The 21,495-nt window shown below is 37.6% G+C and overlaps 9 protein-coding genes across 9 annotated transcripts; 4 read left to right on the top strand and 5 right to left on the bottom strand.

The window, feature by feature from the left end:
* Window positions 1-26: 26 nt before the first annotated feature.
* Window positions 27-2,835, bottom strand: BDF20DRAFT_907236 (Dolichyl-phosphate-mannose-protein mannosyltransferase-domain-containing protein; the record flags this gene model as incomplete). The annotated part of the gene is made up of 7 exons (XM_053083356.1): window positions 27-364; window positions 450-1,699; window positions 1,784-1,892; window positions 1,964-2,237; window positions 2,343-2,357; window positions 2,457-2,573; window positions 2,686-2,835. 7 exons carry the CDS (start codon window positions 2,833-2,835, stop codon window positions 27-29), a joined length of 2,253 nt encoding a protein of 750 aa, XP_052933220.1.
* A 733-nt stretch (window positions 2,836-3,568) lies between these two features.
* On the bottom strand, window positions 3,569-4,677 carry BDF20DRAFT_884587 (uncharacterized protein). The gene is made up of 3 exons (XM_053081872.1): window positions 4,502-4,677; window positions 4,095-4,396; window positions 3,569-4,019 (listed from the first exon to the last, which is right to left on the bottom strand). The coding sequence occupies exons 2-3, from the start codon at window positions 4,374-4,376 to the stop codon at window positions 3,825-3,827; spliced, it is 477 nt and encodes a 158-aa protein (XP_052933219.1). The 5' UTR covers window positions 4,377-4,396; window positions 4,502-4,677; the 3' UTR covers window positions 3,569-3,824.
* BDF20DRAFT_907235 (transcriptional repressor TCF25-domain-containing protein) lies at window positions 4,522-6,963 on the top strand (the record flags this gene model as incomplete). The annotated part of the gene is made up of 5 exons (XM_053083355.1): window positions 4,522-4,677; window positions 4,751-4,879; window positions 4,940-6,016; window positions 6,038-6,147; window positions 6,216-6,963. 5 exons carry the CDS (start codon window positions 4,522-4,524, stop codon window positions 6,961-6,963), a joined length of 2,220 nt encoding a protein of 739 aa, XP_052933218.1.
* Window positions 6,964-7,544: 581 nt separating this feature from the next.
* BDF20DRAFT_790970 (zinc-ribbon-domain-containing protein) lies at window positions 7,545-8,315 on the bottom strand (the record flags this gene model as incomplete). Its single annotated transcript, XM_053076192.1, has 2 exons — window positions 7,545-7,778; window positions 7,872-8,315. Coding segments are annotated over 2 exons (678 nt in total), but the record flags the coding sequence as incomplete, so codon positions are not given.
* A 3,827-nt stretch (window positions 8,316-12,142) lies between these two features.
* BDF20DRAFT_679955 (pyridoxal phosphate-dependent transferase) lies at window positions 12,143-14,923 on the top strand. The gene is made up of 7 exons (XM_053076019.1): window positions 12,143-12,159; window positions 12,261-13,216; window positions 13,300-13,364; window positions 13,443-13,806; window positions 13,878-14,135; window positions 14,202-14,363; window positions 14,449-14,923. Exons 2-7 carry the CDS (start codon window positions 12,425-12,427, stop codon window positions 14,713-14,715), a joined length of 1,908 nt encoding a protein of 635 aa, XP_052933216.1. The 5' UTR covers window positions 12,143-12,159; window positions 12,261-12,424; the 3' UTR covers window positions 14,716-14,923.
* Window positions 14,924-15,140: 217 nt separating this feature from the next.
* BDF20DRAFT_679972 (oligosaccharide biosynthesis protein Alg14-like protein) lies at window positions 15,141-16,437 on the top strand. The gene is made up of 5 exons (XM_053076020.1): window positions 15,141-15,279; window positions 15,401-15,548; window positions 15,622-15,753; window positions 15,815-15,874; window positions 15,971-16,437. The coding sequence occupies exons 2-5, from the start codon at window positions 15,429-15,431 to the stop codon at window positions 16,139-16,141; spliced, it is 483 nt and encodes a 160-aa protein (XP_052933215.1). The 5' UTR covers window positions 15,141-15,279; window positions 15,401-15,428; the 3' UTR covers window positions 16,142-16,437.
* A 339-nt stretch (window positions 16,438-16,776) lies between these two features.
* BDF20DRAFT_915269 (vacuolar transporter chaperone 1) lies at window positions 16,777-17,229 on the bottom strand (the record flags this gene model as incomplete). The annotated part of the gene is made up of 2 exons (XM_053084291.1): window positions 16,777-16,799; window positions 16,866-17,229. The coding sequence occupies 2 exons, from the start codon at window positions 17,227-17,229 to the stop codon at window positions 16,777-16,779; spliced, it is 387 nt and encodes a 128-aa protein (XP_052933214.1).
* Window positions 17,230-17,825: 596 nt separating this feature from the next.
* On the bottom strand, window positions 17,826-18,739 carry BDF20DRAFT_837778 (uncharacterized protein; the record flags this gene model as incomplete). The annotated part of the gene is made up of 3 exons (XM_053079088.1): window positions 17,826-18,119; window positions 18,209-18,459; window positions 18,544-18,739. The coding sequence occupies 3 exons, from the start codon at window positions 18,737-18,739 to the stop codon at window positions 17,826-17,828; spliced, it is 741 nt and encodes a 246-aa protein (XP_052933213.1).
* A 619-nt stretch (window positions 18,740-19,358) lies between these two features.
* Window positions 19,359-21,433, top strand: BDF20DRAFT_884517 (kinase-like domain-containing protein). The gene is made up of 3 exons (XM_053081871.1): window positions 19,359-19,608; window positions 19,745-20,802; window positions 20,872-21,433. The coding sequence occupies exons 1-3, from the start codon at window positions 19,388-19,390 to the stop codon at window positions 21,153-21,155; spliced, it is 1,563 nt and encodes a 520-aa protein (XP_052933212.1). The 5' UTR covers window positions 19,359-19,387; the 3' UTR covers window positions 21,156-21,433.
* The last annotated feature ends 62 nt before the right edge of the window (window positions 21,434-21,495 follow it).

The raw sequence follows: 21,495 nt of genomic DNA, 5'->3' as shown, positions 1-21,495 counted from the left end.
ATCATCATGCGAAGCATTTTTCATCATCAATTTCTCTTCTCTTCAATGAGGTTCCAAGTGTCTCTCCAAACAAGGGATTCATAATTAGTGATAGGGCCTGTCAAACCGAAGGAAACGGGTGCAAAGTGAATAAAGGTGGCAATAACTGCTACGTAAGTAATAGCATAAGCAGCATATACAACTGCCTTAGGGCTATTGCGAGTAAAGTGCTCCAATAGGAAAGGCACCATAAAAATACTGAAGTACAGTGCAGGGAAGTAATGATGTAAATATGTGACACGGCCCATGATATAGAAGGGAATATAATGGAAGAACCAGCCAAGGAAAAGAGTTTTACCAACATATGAATACTGCTCCCATTTGTCTATAGTAAATATAGAAAAAAAATGGGCAATTGTGTATAAGAACTCTCGTTATACTTGATACTTGTTCTAGATTGAAAAACTTACCCTTAGAAAGATCGAAAATCTTCCTTTGCATGCGAACAAAATAGAAACCAGTTAAAACAGTGAAGACAATAATAGCACTAATAGACAACCACCAAACAATAGGATTGCCGAGAAGATAGTATTTGATATCTTTGTCACCCCAACCACACATACGAAGGCCGACAGTGGCGAACGGCCATTCACTAGGTTCAGAAGAAAGGATATCGTACTTGTCAGGATCAGGAGTTAAGGCATTGTTGGAAGTCCACATAGCGACATTCAAAGCGATAAAATCACGGATAAAGCTAGTTTTGTATGCATTAGGAGGAGCAGGCGGTAACTTGGGGTTCCAATGTTGTTCAACATTCCACATCGAGTAAGGATCATCAAGATCATTATCCTTAGCACAGAAGACTTCAGATTGCTTGAAGCCCCATTGTGGCAAAGTGGTACCATCAGCGGTCAACAGACAACCCAACTTTTCATGACGAAGACGGATACGAGTAGTTAAAGAACGCACTCTATCCTTATTACGGTAAACGGCATCGTCCACAATCTCTACGATCCAGTTATCTTGAATATCACCAATGGTTTCGTTACCGTAACAACTGACTTCATATTCAGAGGTAGAGATAGGCGCGTTGACAGGATGACTGTGAAGATTACGTCTGGTAGGAACGTGCGAAAGTCGAATATAGTCGCCATCTTGAACAAAACGGATAAAGTCTTCCTCTTCAGGGCGCTCGTATTCATTTTCGTTGCGGTTTCTAGGAGGACGAATGACCCATTTGTTATTTTCGTCTTTATGATGATAACAGGTGACTTGTTGCTGTTTTGACCCCTCCGGATATGTTTGGACGTGAGAGTGAAGTAAACCACCTCCGTAACCAGAATTTTTAATAGTCAACTGCGAGCCATAAGCAATTTCAAGAGGATTATCACCGAAATCGTTACCCTCCAAGTTGGCCTGGAAAAGAGAGCTCATTTGAGCGTCGCCTGGGCCGCTCTTATATAATAGATGGAAATGCATGACAAAACTGAAAACGTAGATACAGGCAGGAATAAGAATAAGACCGATGCTACGAGCAATCCAGTGATTGAGATAGGTCTTCATGGGCATCTTCAAATCACCCCACTTATTCCAAAGGTCCTCTACAGTGTATACACCAACAAGAGCAACGGCAAATAAACCAACCCATTTGACGCTCAAAACGCAGCCCAAGGATACACCAGTCAAACAAAGCCAGGTCCACCATTTTGGAGAGAAGGACCTAATGATGGAAATGATGTTTAGGTATGAATATTATGGAACTTGAGCACTTATCATTTGCGCTCCTATCCTGTAAATAACTTACTCGTTTTGTAAATTGTGGAACACTGTAAGAGTGAATAATGATGTTGCAGTGAAGAATAGAAGCATAGAATCCAACAAAATGAATCTACTAATGGTAAGGGTTGCGTTATCTGTAGACCGAGAAATTCATAAAATAAGTTCACAGCTATCAATAAATCCTATGCTACACTAAGACATTTACCTAATAAAACCATGGTGGCGGCTAATAAGCTTGCTTTTACAGACATTTTTAATTGCACAGCAGTGAGATACGAAAGAGGTACTACCATAGCACCGAAAAACGCGTTGAATACACGCATAACACCAAAATTGACATGTTCAGGATAAACAGCCCCGGAATCAAAGCCGAATGAACCATTATAGTTGGCTAACCAACCTGAAAAGCCAACTAAAATTTTACCCAAAGGTGGATGCACGTCAAAATAGAAATCATGATTGATGTAGTGTGACCCAAACTATAATAATCATCCAGGAAAAAAAAGTTCCTCAAATTAATTAGTTACGCGCATTCCTATTGCTGTAGTATTTGTTGAGGAGCAGCCATTATCTCTGCCTAATACCTTGCCAAAATGAGCCTATGTATTTTTTTATGGTTGAAACAGAAAGTGAAAGTTGAATACCTTATCAATATGCTATATATATTTATGCGGCTTCATTCTACTCAGTAGCTTTACCTCATCCCACACAACTTGATTACTCAGTGTAATCTTTCTGAATCTGGTCCAAAAAGCCAATAGTGTAAGAATAATTGTGATAACAGTATGCTGATTTTGTTGTAAAAAAGCGATGTTCTAACAACATAGAAAAGACCAATAGAACTGGTTTTCAGCTACCTAACCATATTTCTTAAGCATCTACACGCCCTTCTTTTTTCTTCTCATCCTCTGTATAACAAGATCTAACCTTATTTGAGGAATAAGCAACATGTGCTTCTGTTTGAGGACGATAACTTTTTCCTTTATAATCGTCTTGTAAATTGTACAAATTTATGTCATCACCGGGTTGTTTCTCTGACGTTCCGGGAATGTGCCTTCTTTTAACAGTTGACTCCATTCGCTTTAAGTTGTGTCTCCCAGGTATAACGATTTAGTGTTTCGATAAATAGCTAGAAGGAGAAAGAAAACAAATCAAGATTGACTTTGGCGATTGACTGTAATGTTGAAGGGGTAGTGCTGAAATAAAAAGAGAAACGCTGGTTTAAATATTTCAAATTGCCCAAAATGTCATTGCGCATCCCCAATTTAAATCTGCACGCGAAAATGTGTTTATTTGTTGTGAAACGGAAAAGAAAAACAATCGTGCATAGATCAATGTGCTACCATGACAATTGTTGCAATAAGGGTTTCCCGAAAACTACTATTCTAGGCGCTTTTGAGGAGGCGTACCTTTATAGCAGTGCCTAGAATATAGAACGACAAAAGTAACCGCTCCTTGACTTTTCGTCAAGCTAGGTATTGAATAAGTAAATTGCCTTATGTAGAGTGCTATGCTATAATATTCTACTGAATAAAGACTTAAACGTGTGTTAGAACTTCTTCACTGTCAATTAAATAAAAAAGTTCTCGTGCTGTGCGCCATATTGAAAAGAAGGCTAGCTTTCACCCTATAAAAAGAACAAATGGTAGGCTATCTATATGTTGACAAAAAAGTATGGTAAACAACTCGCTTGATGCAATTCGTTATGTTACTGATATAGAATTACAACAGTGGATAAATTATTTTGAAAATAGTTGTCACTAACAGTAGGTTTTATCAAAAAAATGATCACTAGTGAAATAATACATGCCCTTGGCTAATAGTGGTTGTTCGAATTAAAGTTCCAGGCTCTGTTTCTACTTCTTTAATGACATTTATTGCTCTCGTGCTGTTCTAATTTTTTTAGTTGTTGGGTAAGGAAGCTTTTGAGAAAGGGTACAAATACAAAATAGCCCACAACAATCATAGTGACAATAGCGATAACTATCTTGTATGCTTGATAAAATAGGAAGCCTAAATAAAGACGTTCAAGTACTTTTTTTTTTTTTTTGGTGGAAATAAAGGCATCAATTTAGGCTACTGCAAGCAAACATCATCAGATATGGCATACCTAAATTGTATACTACTGGGTTTTTGTCCATATCCTTTATTGAAGATATGCCTGTGTACACGGCTGTCAACTTAATCAATCCCTCAACACTGCCTACGTTTCTATTTAATCGACACAGTTGGGTTATTCTCATTGTAAAATCGGCTGGTGTCTATATGAGGAATCCAAAGAGCAATAAACGGTTTTATTCGTGTGCCCATTTTTGCTATCCTTTCCTTAAGCTTACGATTGCTGGATAAGATATTCGAAGTTCGTAGCTAGACCCCTCCGTCAAATTTTGAAGCTTGTATAGTTGCACATCGTCTGCAGGTACTATTTTAGCTTGAAGTTTAGTAAACGGTGGTGTTAAGATCGACGCTGTATCCAAAACATCATGCTCAGAAGCGATCTCGTATTCCTCAGTACATAGTTGTGCTATGTTCTTAGTAGTGAAACGAAGTATTTCTGTATTGGCATTTACACACGAAGCAATGGCCAAAAATAGTAGGAGTATATAGATGGCCTTCATTGCTAAATCAATAAGGAAAACTGAAGAATTGTTCACCATCTGATGATATTCGTTTCTTCTAATTTTTTCAAATGCAGCAATTGAAGCTTGCTGGAGAAGAAAACTTCGTGCTCTCTTTCTGTTACCTCAAGTGAGCGAAACAAAAATGTCCTCTAGAGCGTTGAGGCGTCTTCAAAAGCTACAAACAGTAGATATTGTCGCGAAAACAACAGAAGAGAAAGAGGAAGAAAAAGTAGACGAGGACGACGAAGACGATTTAATTGTACAAAAGCCAGTGAAGCAAATTAATCCTTTTGTTTTGGTAAATTTTGTGAATGCGAAAGCCGAGTTCAGCTCTCTTTAATTCTAACAAAAGTCGCAACTGTGAATGGTAGCTAAACGATGATGGCGATGATTCTGATCTTGAAAAAGAAGAAGAAGGAGTAGAGGATGAGCAACAAGTTGAAAAAATTAAAGAAAAAGAAGAGGAGGGAATACAACGGCTCGAGCCAAATATACAAAAGGTGAGGATTGTCTTTCCTTCAGTTTGTTTCCTAAAACTTACAGTTACTGTCCTATTATAGGCCCCTAACAATAAGAAGAAGAACAAATCGAAAAAAAAGAGAAAGAACAATAAAAAGAGTAACAATACTGATAGCCATAACAATCAACAACATTCTAGTAAGGATGTTGAGGACATGGATATGAAGGAATTAGAAAAAGTCTTGGCTGAACTCGGCCATAAGTCATCCAATAACTCCACCGATGATGTATTCAACAACTTTGATAACAGTCGTAACGAAAAAAGCCGACAACTATTATGTATCAACTATCGTTATTTAGATGCTGAGGCAGAAATGAAACGTTTATTTGGTTCTCACGTCGTGAATCAAGAACGTCGCTCTGGTTCCAGTGGTCGAGTACTGAAGAAATCCAAATTCACAACGCCCAAATCTGACTGGCCGCCTTACAAAAGAAACGGATTATCTATGGAAGTTCTTTCTACAGGAGACCAACAACAAGTAGCCAATAATGGAACTACTCATTATGCCTTTAGACACTCAGAGCAATACCAAGATGTTCAGCTGGAATTTCTTAACGCCATTGCTACGCATAGTCCTGATGCTCTTCTATTCGTCATGCGTCGGTATCCTTATCATGTTGATACGCTTTTGCAATTATCTGAAATTGCTAAGCATAGTGGTGACTGGACAGCCGCTGGCGAATTTATCGAGCGTGGGCTTTACTCCTGTGAGCGTGCCTTGCATCCCACTTTTTCACTCAGTAGTGGTACCGCTCGTCTCTCTTACAAGCGATCTGAAAACCGTTCTTTCTTTTTAGCAGTGTTTCGCCATATTCAGTTCTTGACACGACGAGGATGCTGGCGAACAGCTTTTGAATTCAATAAAATGCTATTTGCTTTGGACCCCAACGAAGATCCCTTGGGTGCTTTGATTTCGATGGATTACCATGCTCTGTCAGCCCATGATTACGACTATGTGATTAGAATGGTACAGCATTGGAAGACGGAAGGCACAATTTACCCAAAAGAGTTGGAGGATATGCCCAATTTTGCTTATTCATTAGCTTTGGCCAGCTTCAAGAATCTACAACAAAAAGGCGGATCTAAGAAGAATAGGGACAATGACGATGAAGACGATGTATTATTATTGAAAGACAAGCATCCAGATGACTTATTGAAATCGGCTATTCAGAAATATCCCTTGATCTATTGTCAATTAATGGAGAAGTTGGGCGAGTCGCTACCTAGTGAATATGTCACTCTGCAGAAGTAAGTCATTGTTAGGTTAAATATTTTTTCAAATCACTAACTAACGCCTTTCTTATAATTGTGATAAGCAGAAAACTCAATGACTACATGTCAGTTGTCCAACTCAATTATGTTGAGCGATGTTATGAATTGTGGAAAGAGCCTGAAGTTCTCGAATGGCTTACAGGCATTACTAAGAAGAGTCCTATTCTCCAAGAAAGCGTAGATAAGAATCATTACCAAACTACTCTTCAGTGCGAATCCTCCGATACGCTACCCCTTAATATTTGTCGTTATATGGTCATGATGGATATCAAACCTCTGCTATCTTATTTACCTGCTTCAGTTACAAGCCAAAGTTATCACATGTTTGATCCTCTACCTCCCTCAGATTCTACCACCATGTATGATATAAATGAGCGCATGCGTAGCACTAACGAAAACAGTATTCCCAGTTTAGCTAACCTACCTACGACAGCAAGAGGATTGCAGGATATGATTATGAATTTGGTACGTCGTATAACAGATCAAGGACGTGTGGCGTTGAATGAAGGCGATCAGGAAAGAGTCGACGCAATGTTGGGAGAATTAAGAAGATTACATGACAATCAAGTGCCTGGTGCATTTCCTGCCAGCGGGAATACTGAGGACGAGGAGAGTAATAACGAAGCAGACGATAGGTTAGGCGATGAAGAAGGCTTTGAAGACGAAGATTTTCCAGAGCTTGAAGAAGATGGAGATCAATTGTATGATATAGACGAAGAGGATTTGGAAGTGCAAAGAGCATTGGCAGAGCAATTCGAAAGAAATAACACTAGAAATCAGGATCGTCAGTAAAATGATGACTGTGAATTTTGTAATCATATCTCTCATCTGTAAAAATAAAAGTAAAGCAGCTTAAACTTTGAGGAGATGCCAACTATTTTAATGTTTCAATTATTTCCATGCGGTGCTTAAGGAAATAAGATACAAAATATATACATTTAATCAGTCTATCAGCCTTATCAGCCGTCGTTCGATTCAGTTCCACTATTCCCACCTCTGGAAGTGGACGGTAGCGAGTTACTGTCATTATCGCGTACATTTGAACCACCGCCCATTCCTATGAATGTCTGGCTGTTTCCGGCTGCTCCGTCGGCACCATACTGCATCATATATTCTTGATCTACACTTGCTCGGTTATTTGTAGATGCTGATCCTTCTGCTTCTTCATTATTACGATGTACGGTTGCACTAGAAGAAGAGGCCGCTGTTCCTGATGTTGATGATGATGCCTCAGTCATTGAGGAAGAGGAGGCTGCCGCAAGGTTATGATTACTGCTATTGTTGCTTCTAACTTGCTCCAATAACTCCTTTCTTCCCGTTTCTTCAGTATTTTCTGTTTTTAAAACTGTTGTATTGAAGCTTCCACAATGGCCGCATTTATGATAGAAGAAATGATACTTGGCGGGTGATTTCTTTTCACAATCGTTACAAAATATGTGAGATATGTATTTTTCATATTCTGCTGGCATAGGTTGCCTTTCCAAATCTTTATCCAATCGATTGAAATATTCTGACATGTCACCGAGTGATTTCAAACAAGTAGGGCATTGATAAGATGTTTGGATGTAAGCCGTATAGCAATGTTTGTGGATACAATGCCCACAAGGCTATTTATAGTGAATGGGGGAAAAAATGTTAAAAAGTGTATGAATTTTTGTGCCATAGTATAAATCTTCGGTCTTTGGCAATCGCTGCCTTACCATGAATATCACAGTGGAGGTACTCGTAAACATATACTCACCACAAATGGGACAATCGGATTCCAAATTCCTTTCAATACATTTATGTTGCTTCATAGTAATACTAAGACAAATATTACATTTCTTGCAATGAAAAAAGTCTTCGCCTAAACCCTTGCCCTGTCGACATATACCGCAATCATCACAATGATATATTGACTTTTTAGGGTCGTCGTCCCACAGCTTACATTTATTGCAATAGTAACGAGCCATTTCCTCTCCACAATTTTGGCAGTTTTGATTAGCAGTTTGCAACGTCATACAGAGCATACAAAGCATATTTTTTGTTTCATGGCGGACTATATTATGATCTTCTACATCGTCGTGACAAAACCGGCAAGACACGAGTTTTTGACAACAGTTTGCTTGCAGTTTACATTTGCGTTGGTAGTGTTTACACCCTAATATCATCTTTTCCTCATTCTACTCCATAATATGAAATCAACATTGATTAGCTTTCCTATATCTTAAGGGTAAACGAAGATTACTCATACATGATATGATTTACTGTAGCCATTGTCTACTGCTTTTTGATTTGACTTTGGAGGTCCTGAAAACAGGCCGTGAGACATTAAGTGCTGGAAAAAGTGGGTTGATTGTATTAGTGTCTTAGTACTGATAGAAAGAATGTTCATTCCAGATCGTTCAATTGTGAATTCTTACTTGAATCTGTCTGGCTTTCTCCTTTTGAGTCAGATCTTTATTTAATTGAATGTCTTTTATTTGTTTACGTAAATTGACTTCGTCTATTATCGGCTTTTCCTCTGTCTTCTTTCTCGCTGCGGTAGCTGTAGCCCTATTGTTTGTTACAACAACTGGAACCGATCTGTTGTTAGTCTCCAAAAGCATTACTGGCTCGGAGGAAGCATCTTGCCAGTCCTCGTCGTCCTCTTCTTCGTGCGTCAATTCTACGTCTTCCTCATAAGCTGACGACTCATTATTGTCCATGGGCTCATGTATGTTATTCATCTTTTAAGCGCTAAGCGAGAAAGAAAGATATAGAAGGAAATAGCTGACAACTGCTACGAATAAAAGAAACCCTGAACGTAGTTGGTCCTATGTTTACATTAACGTTTTGCTTTTTAAATTCAATTTGACCGACCCTTATAAGGTCCGCAAAAGAACTATTAGAAAAGCTACATCTCACTGTCTGAACCCTAAAACACTCTTTACTGTAAATACAGCCATTATTGAAGTATTATAACGAGTTTCCGCTGCCGTTGATTCATATGCTCAGATTTAAAGATCACCGTAGTTTTCTCGAGCATATGCATAATCATTTTTCATTTTCTTTTAAGTATAATAAAAAGAGAGTAGTAGGCTAGCAATCATAACCTGCTTCACCAGCAACACTTATATCAAAAGCTTCAACGAAGCAATCTTGCTCCCTCTGCCTTCACTTCCCTCCTGTAACAGAAAGTAGCGTTACAGAATTCAAGCAAAGCATTGGAAAGCAAAAATCCTTCCACCTTTGATAAGATCGGCCAAGGCGAAGAAACAAGTTAAGGCCATGCCTACAAAAATCCAAAAATTGATATAACAATAGCATGCAAAAGGTTTTACCCAAATGCCTATATTATCCTTACTCATTACTTTGAGGCTAAAGAGTTGTCTGGACCGTCGGGTCATGAAATTGGTACATAAATAAATTCTGTTTGAACTCAACTTGTGGGTCGATTTGTTTTGGTTTTTATAGCGGATGCCGTTCGTGATTTAGTGGCAAAGCAAGATAGTAGAGACAGAGTGAACGCATTAGACTGCCAAATAGCTGTCAATAACTTCAGAGTATTAACTAATGATACCAAGCATTAACATATATATTTTGAACTAATATGGTTTGTACCGTCTCGAACAGTATAGAGTGATTTAAATTTCAGATAAGCGAGAATTGGCTGCGCATGATGACGAGTAGTATTAAGGAATTATTCGTGATTCAGTCAACAATTTAATGAGCCATCCAGATTCAGCACTAACAATAAACAGCCTTTTTAATGGCGACTAATATTATGGCTGATGTTTTAGCAGCATGTTATGGTAAGCAGCTACTTGATGCCATACCCATAGTTTTGGTCTGGAATTGATTATATCGTCCTTATCAACTTATAACAATACTGCCATCAAATATTTCTGAGTCTGACACATAGCTTCGCATATCAATGTCTTGTTATTGGCTACGTGTATTGTTCGACTTAAAAGTGAATATTCTGCACCTTTTGCTGATTCTGATATACATACTAATGCATCTCTTCCTCCCAATACTTGATGTAGTATACTGTATAAACTCAATAATCACCGTCCTATTTCTATACTTCGCAAATTTGTAGAGTTCCCGAACCAACCTGTGGTTAAAAACAAGCTTTTGCTTAACTGTATCTTGGACGGCATCAGCAGCATCATAGTGCTCTTGAACAAGCGTCTGCCTATCGCAGCATTAAAAGTTCTTCTCAAAACATCAATATCAGTTTTCAGTGATGAACTTATTGAAAACTGCTTATGAAAGCCTAAACTTGATATTGCTTAGTACGGGTTCGAGTACAGCCTGCCATCTCACACTCAGTATTTTGGCTCCTCCACCAACCACTGATGATGCATAAAAATCAGTGCTTACAGACAATTGTAACATTGCTAGCCTTGTAATACACATCGGCGCGCTACAAAGTCTTGTTCTTGATCTTTAGCTTGTCTATATTGACTTATTACCAGCAACTTTCTAAAATAGTTTAAGCGTTCAAGGCATTCACAACAGTCTTCTAAAATACTACTGAAGTCTGTATTATTTACTTATTGTTCTTTGATAATGTAAATATTGAAGTCCCCAATAATACAGTTCAACAGATGCTTAATGTATTAGGTATTCGCGAATAATCTAAAATATGTCATTAAAAGTCATATTTCAGTCAGTAACCTGTTGAAAATTCATATCATAAGTAGATACCAGTGTATATTCAGAGGTTTATCCGTTCCAAAATTGTTACTAGTGTTGCCCTTGCCTCTTCCAATGACAAGATGCCTATCCATACTGTTCCCTTGATCTGTTTCAGATTGGAGACGGAACTTTTATCAACAAATTCTTCAAAAAAGAATGACTAGTAACTCACAACTACAAAATATTCCAGAATAAAAGCCTCTATGCTTCGTTGTCAATTAAAGTTTTCTGCGCACTCTACTACTGAATCTCTAATCGTACTTATATAATGAATAAATCTTGGTACACTTGATTACCTTCGCAAATAAGAAGCCAATTGATGTTATATGTTCTATCTCTCCGCTTCTGCTATCGTTCCTCACGGCTTATTTAGATAAGGATTTTCAAAATGTACACTAGTATTACAGATTAATCATTACTGTCCCGGGCTTATTAGGCAGATCAGGGCTTAACTCATTGCTCATTTTACTTGCTACTCACGCAGACCGAACTTCCAAAAAAAAAGACGGTGAATAAAGTGGATGTTTGTCAAGTTCAATAGGGCTCATACAACCACAAAAAAGAAATCTCCCTTCTTTTTGATGACTTACCCAAAATTTATTGGTCTGAATCTTGGAGAATCAAGTCTATACTTCTCCCTTTGATTCTCGTGTTATCCTTGTATTCCAATAAATTTCTGCTACATCCCTGGTACTTTGACACAGCTTACAACTACCATATTATAGCAACCAATGAACTTAGTTGCATTAAAAGTTATTCAGAAAAAAATCTCTATGCTGGAAATCATTCTGTTTCTTTCTAAGCGCTTATTTTCTAATACCTAGTTAAAGAAACTGGCATGGTAGGCTCCGAGCAAAGAATAATCTCTTTCAATGAGCTTATGCAAATGGCATGGATATCAGACTTAAGACACGCGATGCCCCTTGCTTTAATCTCCGAAAAGAAGCAATCTAAACCGTATGTTGTTTCGAGGGATTGATATATTTACAAAAATGGTCATTTTCCCTTTACGATTGGCCATATATCGAACTTCCCAGGGTAATATGGACTCGAAGCCGCTAATGACTTTTAATTTCCAAAAACAAACGCTTAATAATGAGAGTCACGGCTGCTACCCTTTTTGATGTTGAAGCTTACAATATCAATAATAAAGACATTTTAAGATTGGTTGCTTATATTATTTTTATGTTTTAATATCATGTTTCAAGACTAGCATATTTCAAATGTAAATAGTAGCAATGACTTATATCCACGGTTAGTGGCTACAATAATTGTTCACTGCGTTTAGAAAGCTATTATCACCGCTGAATTGTCGGTATACAAGTTAAAATCCTCTTTTTTTTCTCTTTATGGCGGGAATAGAGATCTGAGACAGACGAACTTATTTTTTTTTTTTTTAATTTTAAATCAATGTTGCCGCTTAGATATACAATCTTGCTCTCTTCTTCCCTTCAAATATTTTCAGAAAAAGCTTCTTCTTCACTTTTTGTATAGGATTGTATCAAGCCAAAACAAGGAAGTATTTATCAGAAGGAACGAGGGGAAGGAAGAAATAAATATCAAATCAGCTACATATAAGCAGCTAAAAATGACCGAAGAGAACGGCATTCACCCCACAAAAAGAAGTACATCTTCACTTGCCGGCGTATTTTTACCTAGCATCGATAAGAATAAGACGAGTCATATGACAGGTGGAGGCAGCAGTAGCGTTGGTAGTTGTTTTGGCAGCAACTATAACAATACCAATAACAGTAGTGGAAATATAAATAGTAACAATTATGATAGCGGACATCGTAACAGCAATAGCAGCTGTGACAGCAGTAACAACACTAGCGTTAGCACTGGATTGAGTAGCAATCATAACGGAAGCAGTAGTGGCCACAGTCGTCGACAGAGAGCTTTCTCTTTCACAAATTATCTTGTCAATAAAACACGACGGGCCTACTCCGTATCTTCTGCGGATACTGTCAGTATCAAGTACAAACCCCTTTTATCCTTACCTTCACATCTTAAGTCGAAAGCCTCGGCTGTATTGGATAATTATGATCTCTCCATTGACAACAAAAGACCCTTTCTCAGCAGCAGTAATCATCGAAGCAGCAGTAGTAGTAATAATAACAGTAATCAAAATACAGTCATGGATGAAGATAGACTATCATTTGTCGAGACGAAGAGATTGACACCGGCTCAACGACGAAATTCAATTGCGGCTCAGCAGCGTAAATATGCGGATTTTGAGCAAAAGATAGAAGCGGCGCCTTTGTTTGTGTTGGTGACAACGTATTTAAATTATTTGGTGTTGATTTTGTTTGGCCATTTAAGAGATTTTGCAGGCAAAATATTCAAAAGAGACGCTTATGCACATTTAAGAACAAATGAGGTGAGTAGCCTTGTGCAAAGGATAAGGAAAGATAAAAGATGCAAAACTAAGACGGATACTCTATGTATACAAATGGTCTATAGGGATATGCGCCCTTAGTATCAGATTTTGATTCTTTCTACACACGACGAATGTACATCCGTATCAGGTAATATATAGAATAAGTAACATATATGTCTTTCAAAATTAATACTGACGCACATTAATATTGTTTTGTTTACAACAGAGACTGCTGGAATAGACCTATTACTGGTGTCCCTGGCCGTACTGTGACGATTTTGGAACGTGAATCGAAGGATTTCAACAAAACATTCCATTTGACAGGCCGTAAGATCAGTGCAATCAATTTCTCTTCTTACAACTACTTGGGCTTCGCCCAAAAGAAAGGAGTATGTGCCGATCAAGTTGAGCAATGTGTGAAAGAATACGGTATCAGTAGTGGTGGTAGTACACGAATGGAAACGGGCACTTTGGATTTGCATAGAGAGCTAGAGAGAAAAGTAGCCAAGTTTGTAGGAAAAGAAGATGCAATGGTGATATCGATGGGTTTTGCAACCAATTCAACGACTATCCCATCACTCGTCAGCAAGGTATATAATCTAGTGGTTACATTTTGAACTGATGGAAAAACTCATCAATCGAACTTTTCCCCGTATTCAAGGGATGCTTGGTTATTAGTGATGAATTGAATCATAGCTCAATTATTTTTGGTGTTCGATTGTCCGGAGCATCTGTTCGTGTTTTTAAGCATAACAATATGATAGATCTTAGAAATCTTTTGAGGGAAGTGATTTCTCAAGGACAGCCCAGAACACACAGACCTTGGAAGAAGATTATTGTTATCGTAGAAGGATTATATTCAATGGAAGGATCTATTTTAAATCTTCCCGAACTGATCAATTTGAAAAATGAGTTCAAGGTAGAAACGAAATTGTATGTAAAACTATGGAATATCAAACAGAGGGTAACTTGATTTATCTCGTAGTTTTATTTGTATGTGGACGAAGCACATTCTATTGGCGCCTTGGGCGAAAGTGGAGGCGGTGTTTGTGATTTCTATGGTATCAATCCTCGTCATGTTGATATTTTGATGGGTACATTCACAAAGTCATTTGGTGCCGCTGGCGGCTACATTGCAGGCGATCGAGTAAATTAAAACGAAAAAAAAAGAGCACAATTGTAACAAAAGACTTTTTCCTCATGAAGTCCTCCTTTGTCGCATGAATTTATAGGCAGTGATAGATCATCTGAGAGCGAAGAACCATGCATTTTCTTATGCAGAAGGAATGACACCACCTATTTTGCAACAAGTCAGCTCCAGTATGGATATTATTCTAGGTGAAGACGGGACCAACAATGGTGTGGACCGTATACATGCTTTAGCCGAAAATGCCCGGTATTTTGCGTCAGCTTTGAGAAGAATGGGATTTATTGTTTATGGAGACGAAGGAAGTCCTGTGATACCCTTATTATTATTCAACCCAGCAAAAATATCGTGAGTCTTTCTTTTCTTATTATGTTATTCTACAAGAGCTAATAGCTTTTCTATAACTTTTAGAGCTTTTTCAAGAGAAATGCTGAAAAGAGATGTGGCAGTAGTGGTGGTAGGTTATCCAGCCACCCCTATCATCACGTCAAGAGCGCGTTTCTGTATTTCAGCCTCACATACGAGAGAAGACTTGGACAAAACATTAGAAGCCATAAGTGAGGTGGGGGATCTCCTCATGATAAAATTCAAGACAAAACAAAGCACATGACTGAAATCAGATAGTATCCAATTTAATTAAACGATGCCATATGTAAATATTTTTTTGTCACTCGACGGAGAACGGAATTTCTAGTCCACTGCTTCTTTTCGTAGCTTGTTAATTCCACCTTAAAACTGATCAATAAATCTCAAAATCTTCGAAAGCTCATGCTGAAATTCATTTGTATAATCCTCAGTGTTCTACTGCTATGCATAGTGAGAATCTATAGTATTTTGCCAAATAGAAGACTCGCACATAAAAAAATGATAGGAAGACGAGTAAATTCTTGTCGAACTTGCATCTTCCTTGGCTCAGGTAAAAAAAAAAATTCGTCAAAGTTGAACTTTCGGTGCAATACATTCGATTACTCTATCCATTTTGTTAAAATTGAAACGAAACTTCTAAGCTTAATAATTGCCATTGTACTGACATAAAGAAATTTTATAGGCGGGCATACAGCAGAGATGTTACAACTTGTCAAATCTCTGGAACCAATTAAATATACCCCTCGTGTTTATTTGGTTGCTAAAACGGACCGTTTAAGTGAACAAAAAGCTATTCAATATGAACAGAGTCTAGAATCCGTAAGTTTTGGAAATATTCGATGTTGACGTACCTACAACCATACATACTTTCCCTCTAAAACAATCTATACAGAAGGGACAGTATTATATTCATCGAATCCCCAGGGCAAGAGAGGTAGGCCAATCTTGGTCGACCGTTCCATTTTCTGTGTTGTATGCAATAGTGGCATCTGTTAAAATCTTTTTGCGAACTTCGCCAGAACTAGTAAATTGAGCAATATGAAGCAATTAAGCAACTGCAAACAAAAGGACTCACTTTTTGTTAGATTTTATGTAACGGACCTGGTAGCTGCATACCCATTTGTTTATTAGCCTATATACCAAGGGTAAAGATATTTATTTCTACGGAAAAAGGCCACAAAACAGTCTCACAATAGGTGTTTATTAGTATATCCACTTACTTGCTTTCCCCTACGTATCAGTTCTTAGGCATCAAGAAGATTGAAATTATCTATATCGAATCATTTGCGCGTGTGCAATCGCTTTCTTTGACGGGAAGACTTCTATATCCATTTGTAGATCGATTTTTGGTTCAGTGGCCGCAGTTGAGTCAGACATTGGATAAAGCTGAGTATAAGGGCGTCTTGGTGTGATAATAACAAAATGACGATGCTTTGAAGTTACAGAGAAGTACACAAGGAAACAGTCAAAGTAACGTACACATAGACAAATTGACTAATTCACATTTGCGCCTACATACAACACGTGGATGTAATCTGTAAAATGTTATTGGCCTATTTAAGCTTTTTGGCCACCCTGTAATGTTTATCTACTGTAACCATCGAAATAACCCAGCAACGTTTTGTTCATCGTCCTTTGTAATATGGCTGATACAGGGAAAAAAAATCCCTTTTTTGTTTGTTTCATCGATCCACATGTACTAGTGGACATTTGAAGAGCATCTAATACGCTTTTTCAAAAAGCTCCCTTGCTGTGTATAGCTTTTTTATTGTTTTTGTTTGTATAAGGGATATAGTTTTTTTCAAAATTGGTGATTTTGTAATTGGGAAATTGCCCTGTTTTGTATGAAGTAAGTATGTAATAGAAATTAAATAGTATCATGAAAGATGTTACAAGTATATGGGCTTGAATAGCTCATTGGTAATTTTTGATAGATTAAAATTGCTGCAAAGTATATACATACACTGTCGTTATGTCCTTACAATCCCCTCACTCTTCTTCCTTTCCTAAATTCTTCTGTTTTGTAACAATCCTGTAACAATCCATATCAATGTTTGCTACCCATACGCACTAAAGTATAATTAGACAGTTAGTTTCTGCTAAATTTTTTTTTTGTATCTTTGTCGAGCAACTTACAATAGAAATTCACGCAAACCGCTATCAGCAAAAAGATACACAAGACAGTAGGGCCAACACGATCATCATAGGCTGCTGCTTCTCTATTTCTGATTTTGGTTGCTCGCCAATGGAAAGTATATAAGGCGTATAACATCACGCCCATTGCAATGATAGTAAATAAAATAGCAGACAAGCGACCAATACGATCACCAAAGTTAAGCAGACCCAATGCTAAACCTCCAAGCACCACTGTGAAGTTTAACCAGGACAAAAAGGTACGTTCATTGGCGAAGAAAACTTTGGGTTCAATACGAACAGGAAGAGCGATGCGTTTACCGGAAGTAGGTTCTAAACTTGTGTTGTTATTATTGTTATTGGACATTAAATTGAGTGTGTGTATATGTGCGATAACCCAAAAGTGATGGAAAAGAGAAGAAAGAAAGGGAGAGCTTGTTCCTTTTCGGCTTATTTCTACAACCTCTCTTGCTTCTGCCGGAGATATTTTTGAAATTCAGTTTCTCCAATGTGGAGAATTGTTTATTACTGCTAAAACGCCAATGATGGATCGTAATGCATATCTATTGTTCGAGATCATACAAAATCATTTTCAACCCATCAAAGGCTTTTTAGCTTTCTTATTATCAGTTGAAGTGTGCTTTTTCTATGAAATTGGCAACCTTGAATATGTGATCAAATGACTTTCTATTTTGACAGTAGGAAGAAACTTGGTAATAGCAACACCGTATTGTAGCCTTACATGATAAATTGGTTTTGATGTATGAGATTTAAGTAATAGAAGTATCTTACTCATGCGCCTTTTATGACTACCAATTTTATTTGTGAATCTAGGACCATAATTGTGAGTAGCATGATCACCCTTCTACTCTGCCAAGAAAGTTAACAAAACTTCAGCTTTTATTATTATTTCTGATTCAATATAGTAGCCATCATGATGTTTTATAGCATTGCAGATGTATTTTAGCTTTGCTTTGCGGTTCGCACTGACTTGCGAAAAGCTGCAAAAGTATGAGAATGAGCGGTTGCTTTCTCAGTAAAGTCATCGGTGAATGAAGGCGAGCCATTGTATTTTACGCGGAAGTCCTCTGTCATACAAAAAGGGCATAAGTTGTCCTGCGGATATTGTTCTAAACTAACAGCTTCTCTTGATTTCATTTTCACATAGTATATTCTGTTTCTTATAATTTCTACAAAGCATTCCGAGCAGATAGGTTGATTACAACATATAGAGTAATTAATGTTGCATGGATAATACTAAGAATGTGATAATTCCGTAATGAATAGAAATATGACTTCCTGCTCATTTTGCATACAAATATAGTCTGACCGTAAGAATAACTCACCAAAAGGCAAATAGGACATTCAACGCTCTTATAATATAACCTTCTTCGCTGATGCCTCTCATTCATCGGTCGAAAGCAAAGGCTGAACCTTCCATGCTTGACAGTCTTTTCTATATCAAAATTAAGCTCTGTTGAGGTTATTCTACGATGCAACAATGGCTTTGAAAAGCAATTAAACATCCTTTCTTCTCCGGGCAGACAATCTATTAAAGACGAATCAGCGGCTTCGTAAAATGGTTCGGTAGGCAACCCTGTATAATTGATAAGCAACCCTTCCTTTCATTTGACTAACATGTAAACAGTTTTTTTTGGTTTGCTTTTTTTTTTTTACATACCTTTATAGAATGGTGATAACTTCCTCGTAACAATCATTTCTTCAATATGCTTTAAATCGCTGTATCGCTTTTTATCATTCCTCACACCCTTCTTCTTATGAATATTATTATTATCAGCATATAATCCAAGAGGCACTGTATAACCATAATCCACTAAACGTCTATGCTTTCCAATAGAAGATAAAGCTGAGCCCATTAGATTGTGAAGATAAGAGAATAGGTCAAAGAGAAGAAAGATGAAAAGGAAAGAAGACTCGAAACCACCTGCATATGTAATCTGTATGTCATCTCACCGTAAAAAATCATATGTCTTATTATTCTATTATCCCTAACTTTTTATCACTGCCTAACTGCAATTTATCTTTTTTAATGCATTTTACATCAATCAAGCCCTGGTTGCAACCGGATGAGTAGTAAGAGCACAAAGTCTGTGTTTCGTTTAGTAAGGTGAGTATGGAGATACTGCTGTCGGGCCATAGTTTCAAATAGGTTATGCTTTGTTTTGCTTGTCCCTCAATGTCTGTGACGCGCTCGAAGCTCAGTTTAACGCGTCTTCCTTTAGTGTGATCATAGAGAAACTGCAATGACAATGGTACCATGGGGTAGTATAAAAATTTTTCAAGATTTCGATGAAAAGGGTAACATTTTTGCTGTGGCACTAATTCTTCCTAAGGATGGGTACCTGAAGTGTCTAATTATACCGAAGGTTAAAAGATTGAGACTTGACTTCTCTGCAAAAGTGCTGGGTTTAGGACACTATTTCCTTGAAAAGGAAATTAGTTTTTGTACTCCTCTCTTTCATCCTTCTATACGTGTAAGCGATTGTTGTTCTTTCAGTAATAGAATGTCAAACAGCAGCTGCAGTAGCGAAGACGATTATTCGGCTAGCGAGTATTCGGATGTCGAGTCAATTCTTTCTGATGAGGAAGAGGACATCGAGGATTATAAAAAGGGAGGGTATCACCCTGTGTGCATTGGTGATCGATTTGATAATGGGAGGTACATCATTGTCAGAAAACTTGGTTGGGGCCATTTTTCAACTGTTTGGTTAGCTTTAGACATTCTGTAAGTGATTCTTCTACATGATCTTGCGACACTGAGCATAAATTTAGTTGTTGTTTGAAATTTCACCTTTCTACGACAACAGACAAGCGTCTCTATGGAGCTACAATTTGATTAATTCTTTTCTCTGTTTGTTTAGGACAGACACTCACGTAGCACTCAAGATCGTAAAATCAGCCGACAGGTACACTGAAAGCGCTTTAGAAGAAATAAACCTATTGGAGTGCGTGAAGAAGACTAATCCGCATTCCCGAGGTTATCAATATGTTGCTCAACTTCTGAGTCATTTCTGGCACACGGGTCCAAACGGCAAGCACGCCTGTATGACATTTGAAGTACTTGGAGAAAGTTTATTATCATTGATGAAGCGTTATCATTACAAAGGCATTCCTCAGCCTATTGTGAAAAGAATTTCCAAACAAGTATTACAAGGATTAGACTATTTACATCGAGAATGTGGGATTGTACATACAGATTTAAAACCGGAAAATGTGTTGGTTTGGATTCCTAATATTGAAGAATATTTGAAAAAGGAAACGGCAGAGGTGCTAACAGCAATTAAGCAGAGAGACGATGCATCATCATCAAGAAAAAATATATCAATCACACATACAACAACTACAGGGCGACCTCAACCAAAGGAGCATAAACCTTGGTTGACGGAAACTGAGGCTAATGGATTAACAAAATCGCAAAAGAAGAGACTAAAAAAGAAAAAGAAAAAGATGATGGCTGAAGCTCAGAAGAAAGCAAGCGCCATAGACGAAGAGGACGAATTAGGGAAATTGACAGATAAAATAGACAATCTCAGCATCTCAAATGTTGAGACAGCAACAACGGTTGACGGCATATCACAGGACGATGATTCCAGAACAGGAAAAACGAAAGTGATACCATCTTCTACGCTAGATATTGCTTCAATCTTGTTACCGAGGGACATAGACGATGAAGACGAGAGAATGAAAGTGTTTGATAAGATTATTGTGAAGATTGCAGATCTAGGAAATGCATGCTGGATGGATGGAGATTATACACATGTCATCCAAACACGACAGTATCGTAGTCCAGAGGTTATTGTAGGATGTAAATGGACAAATGAAGCAGATATGTGGAGTATGGCTTGCATGGTGTTTGAATTGTTGACTGGAGAATTCCTGTTTGATCCAAGAGCAGGATCGAAATATAACAAAGATGATGGTAAAATAAAGTTACACATATGTAAAGGGATAGTAATATCAGCCAATATACTGATTATCGTAATAATAGATCACTTGGCGCAGATGTTGGAGCTATTACGTACTGTACCCAAGATTTTAACCTCTGCTGGTGAGCTTTCCCGCGATTTTTTTGATCGTACAGGCAAGCTAAAGCATATCAAAAAATTACGTTATCGCAGATTACGTGATGTGCTTCACGATACGTTCCTTATGCCACCGGAAGAAGCGGATGCCATTAGCGCCTTTTTATTACCAATGCTGGAAATGGATATGACCAAAAGAGCATCGCCTAGTCAAATGCTCGAAAGTCCTTGGTTACAGGACATCCCTTAACTTCAAGAACCTGCCCAAATAGACCCAAACTAAGAACACCACCTAGATCTCTGTATATGTATGCAAATTGAAGTTTGAGTTTTTCTGATAAACAAATTACTGTCTTTGATATTCATCCCGAAGAGTTATATACCTCTCTATAATCGTTCCGTTAATGTAAAGAGTAATGCTGTTTACAAAACTTCTAATGCTCAACACGTAATCTATGGGTTTGAATTAAAGTGTTGTGTCACTTTTTTATTTTAATAAATCATTTGCTTAAACTCCGTTTGCTTGGCTGACTCTTTTATTTTTTTTTAAAAGAGATTAATTGAAATTGTATCCTCCTTTTTTCCATTCA

This window comes from Mycotypha africana (assembly GCF_025528875.1).
Source record: "Mycotypha africana strain NRRL 2978 chromosome Unknown BDF20scaffold_9, whole genome shotgun sequence".
Taxonomy (NCBI): Eukaryota; Fungi; Mucoromycota; class Mucoromycetes; order Mucorales; family Mycotyphaceae; genus Mycotypha; species Mycotypha africana.
Note: the sequence above shows the minus strand (reverse complement) of the source record. Positions and strands in the feature narration are given on the sequence as shown.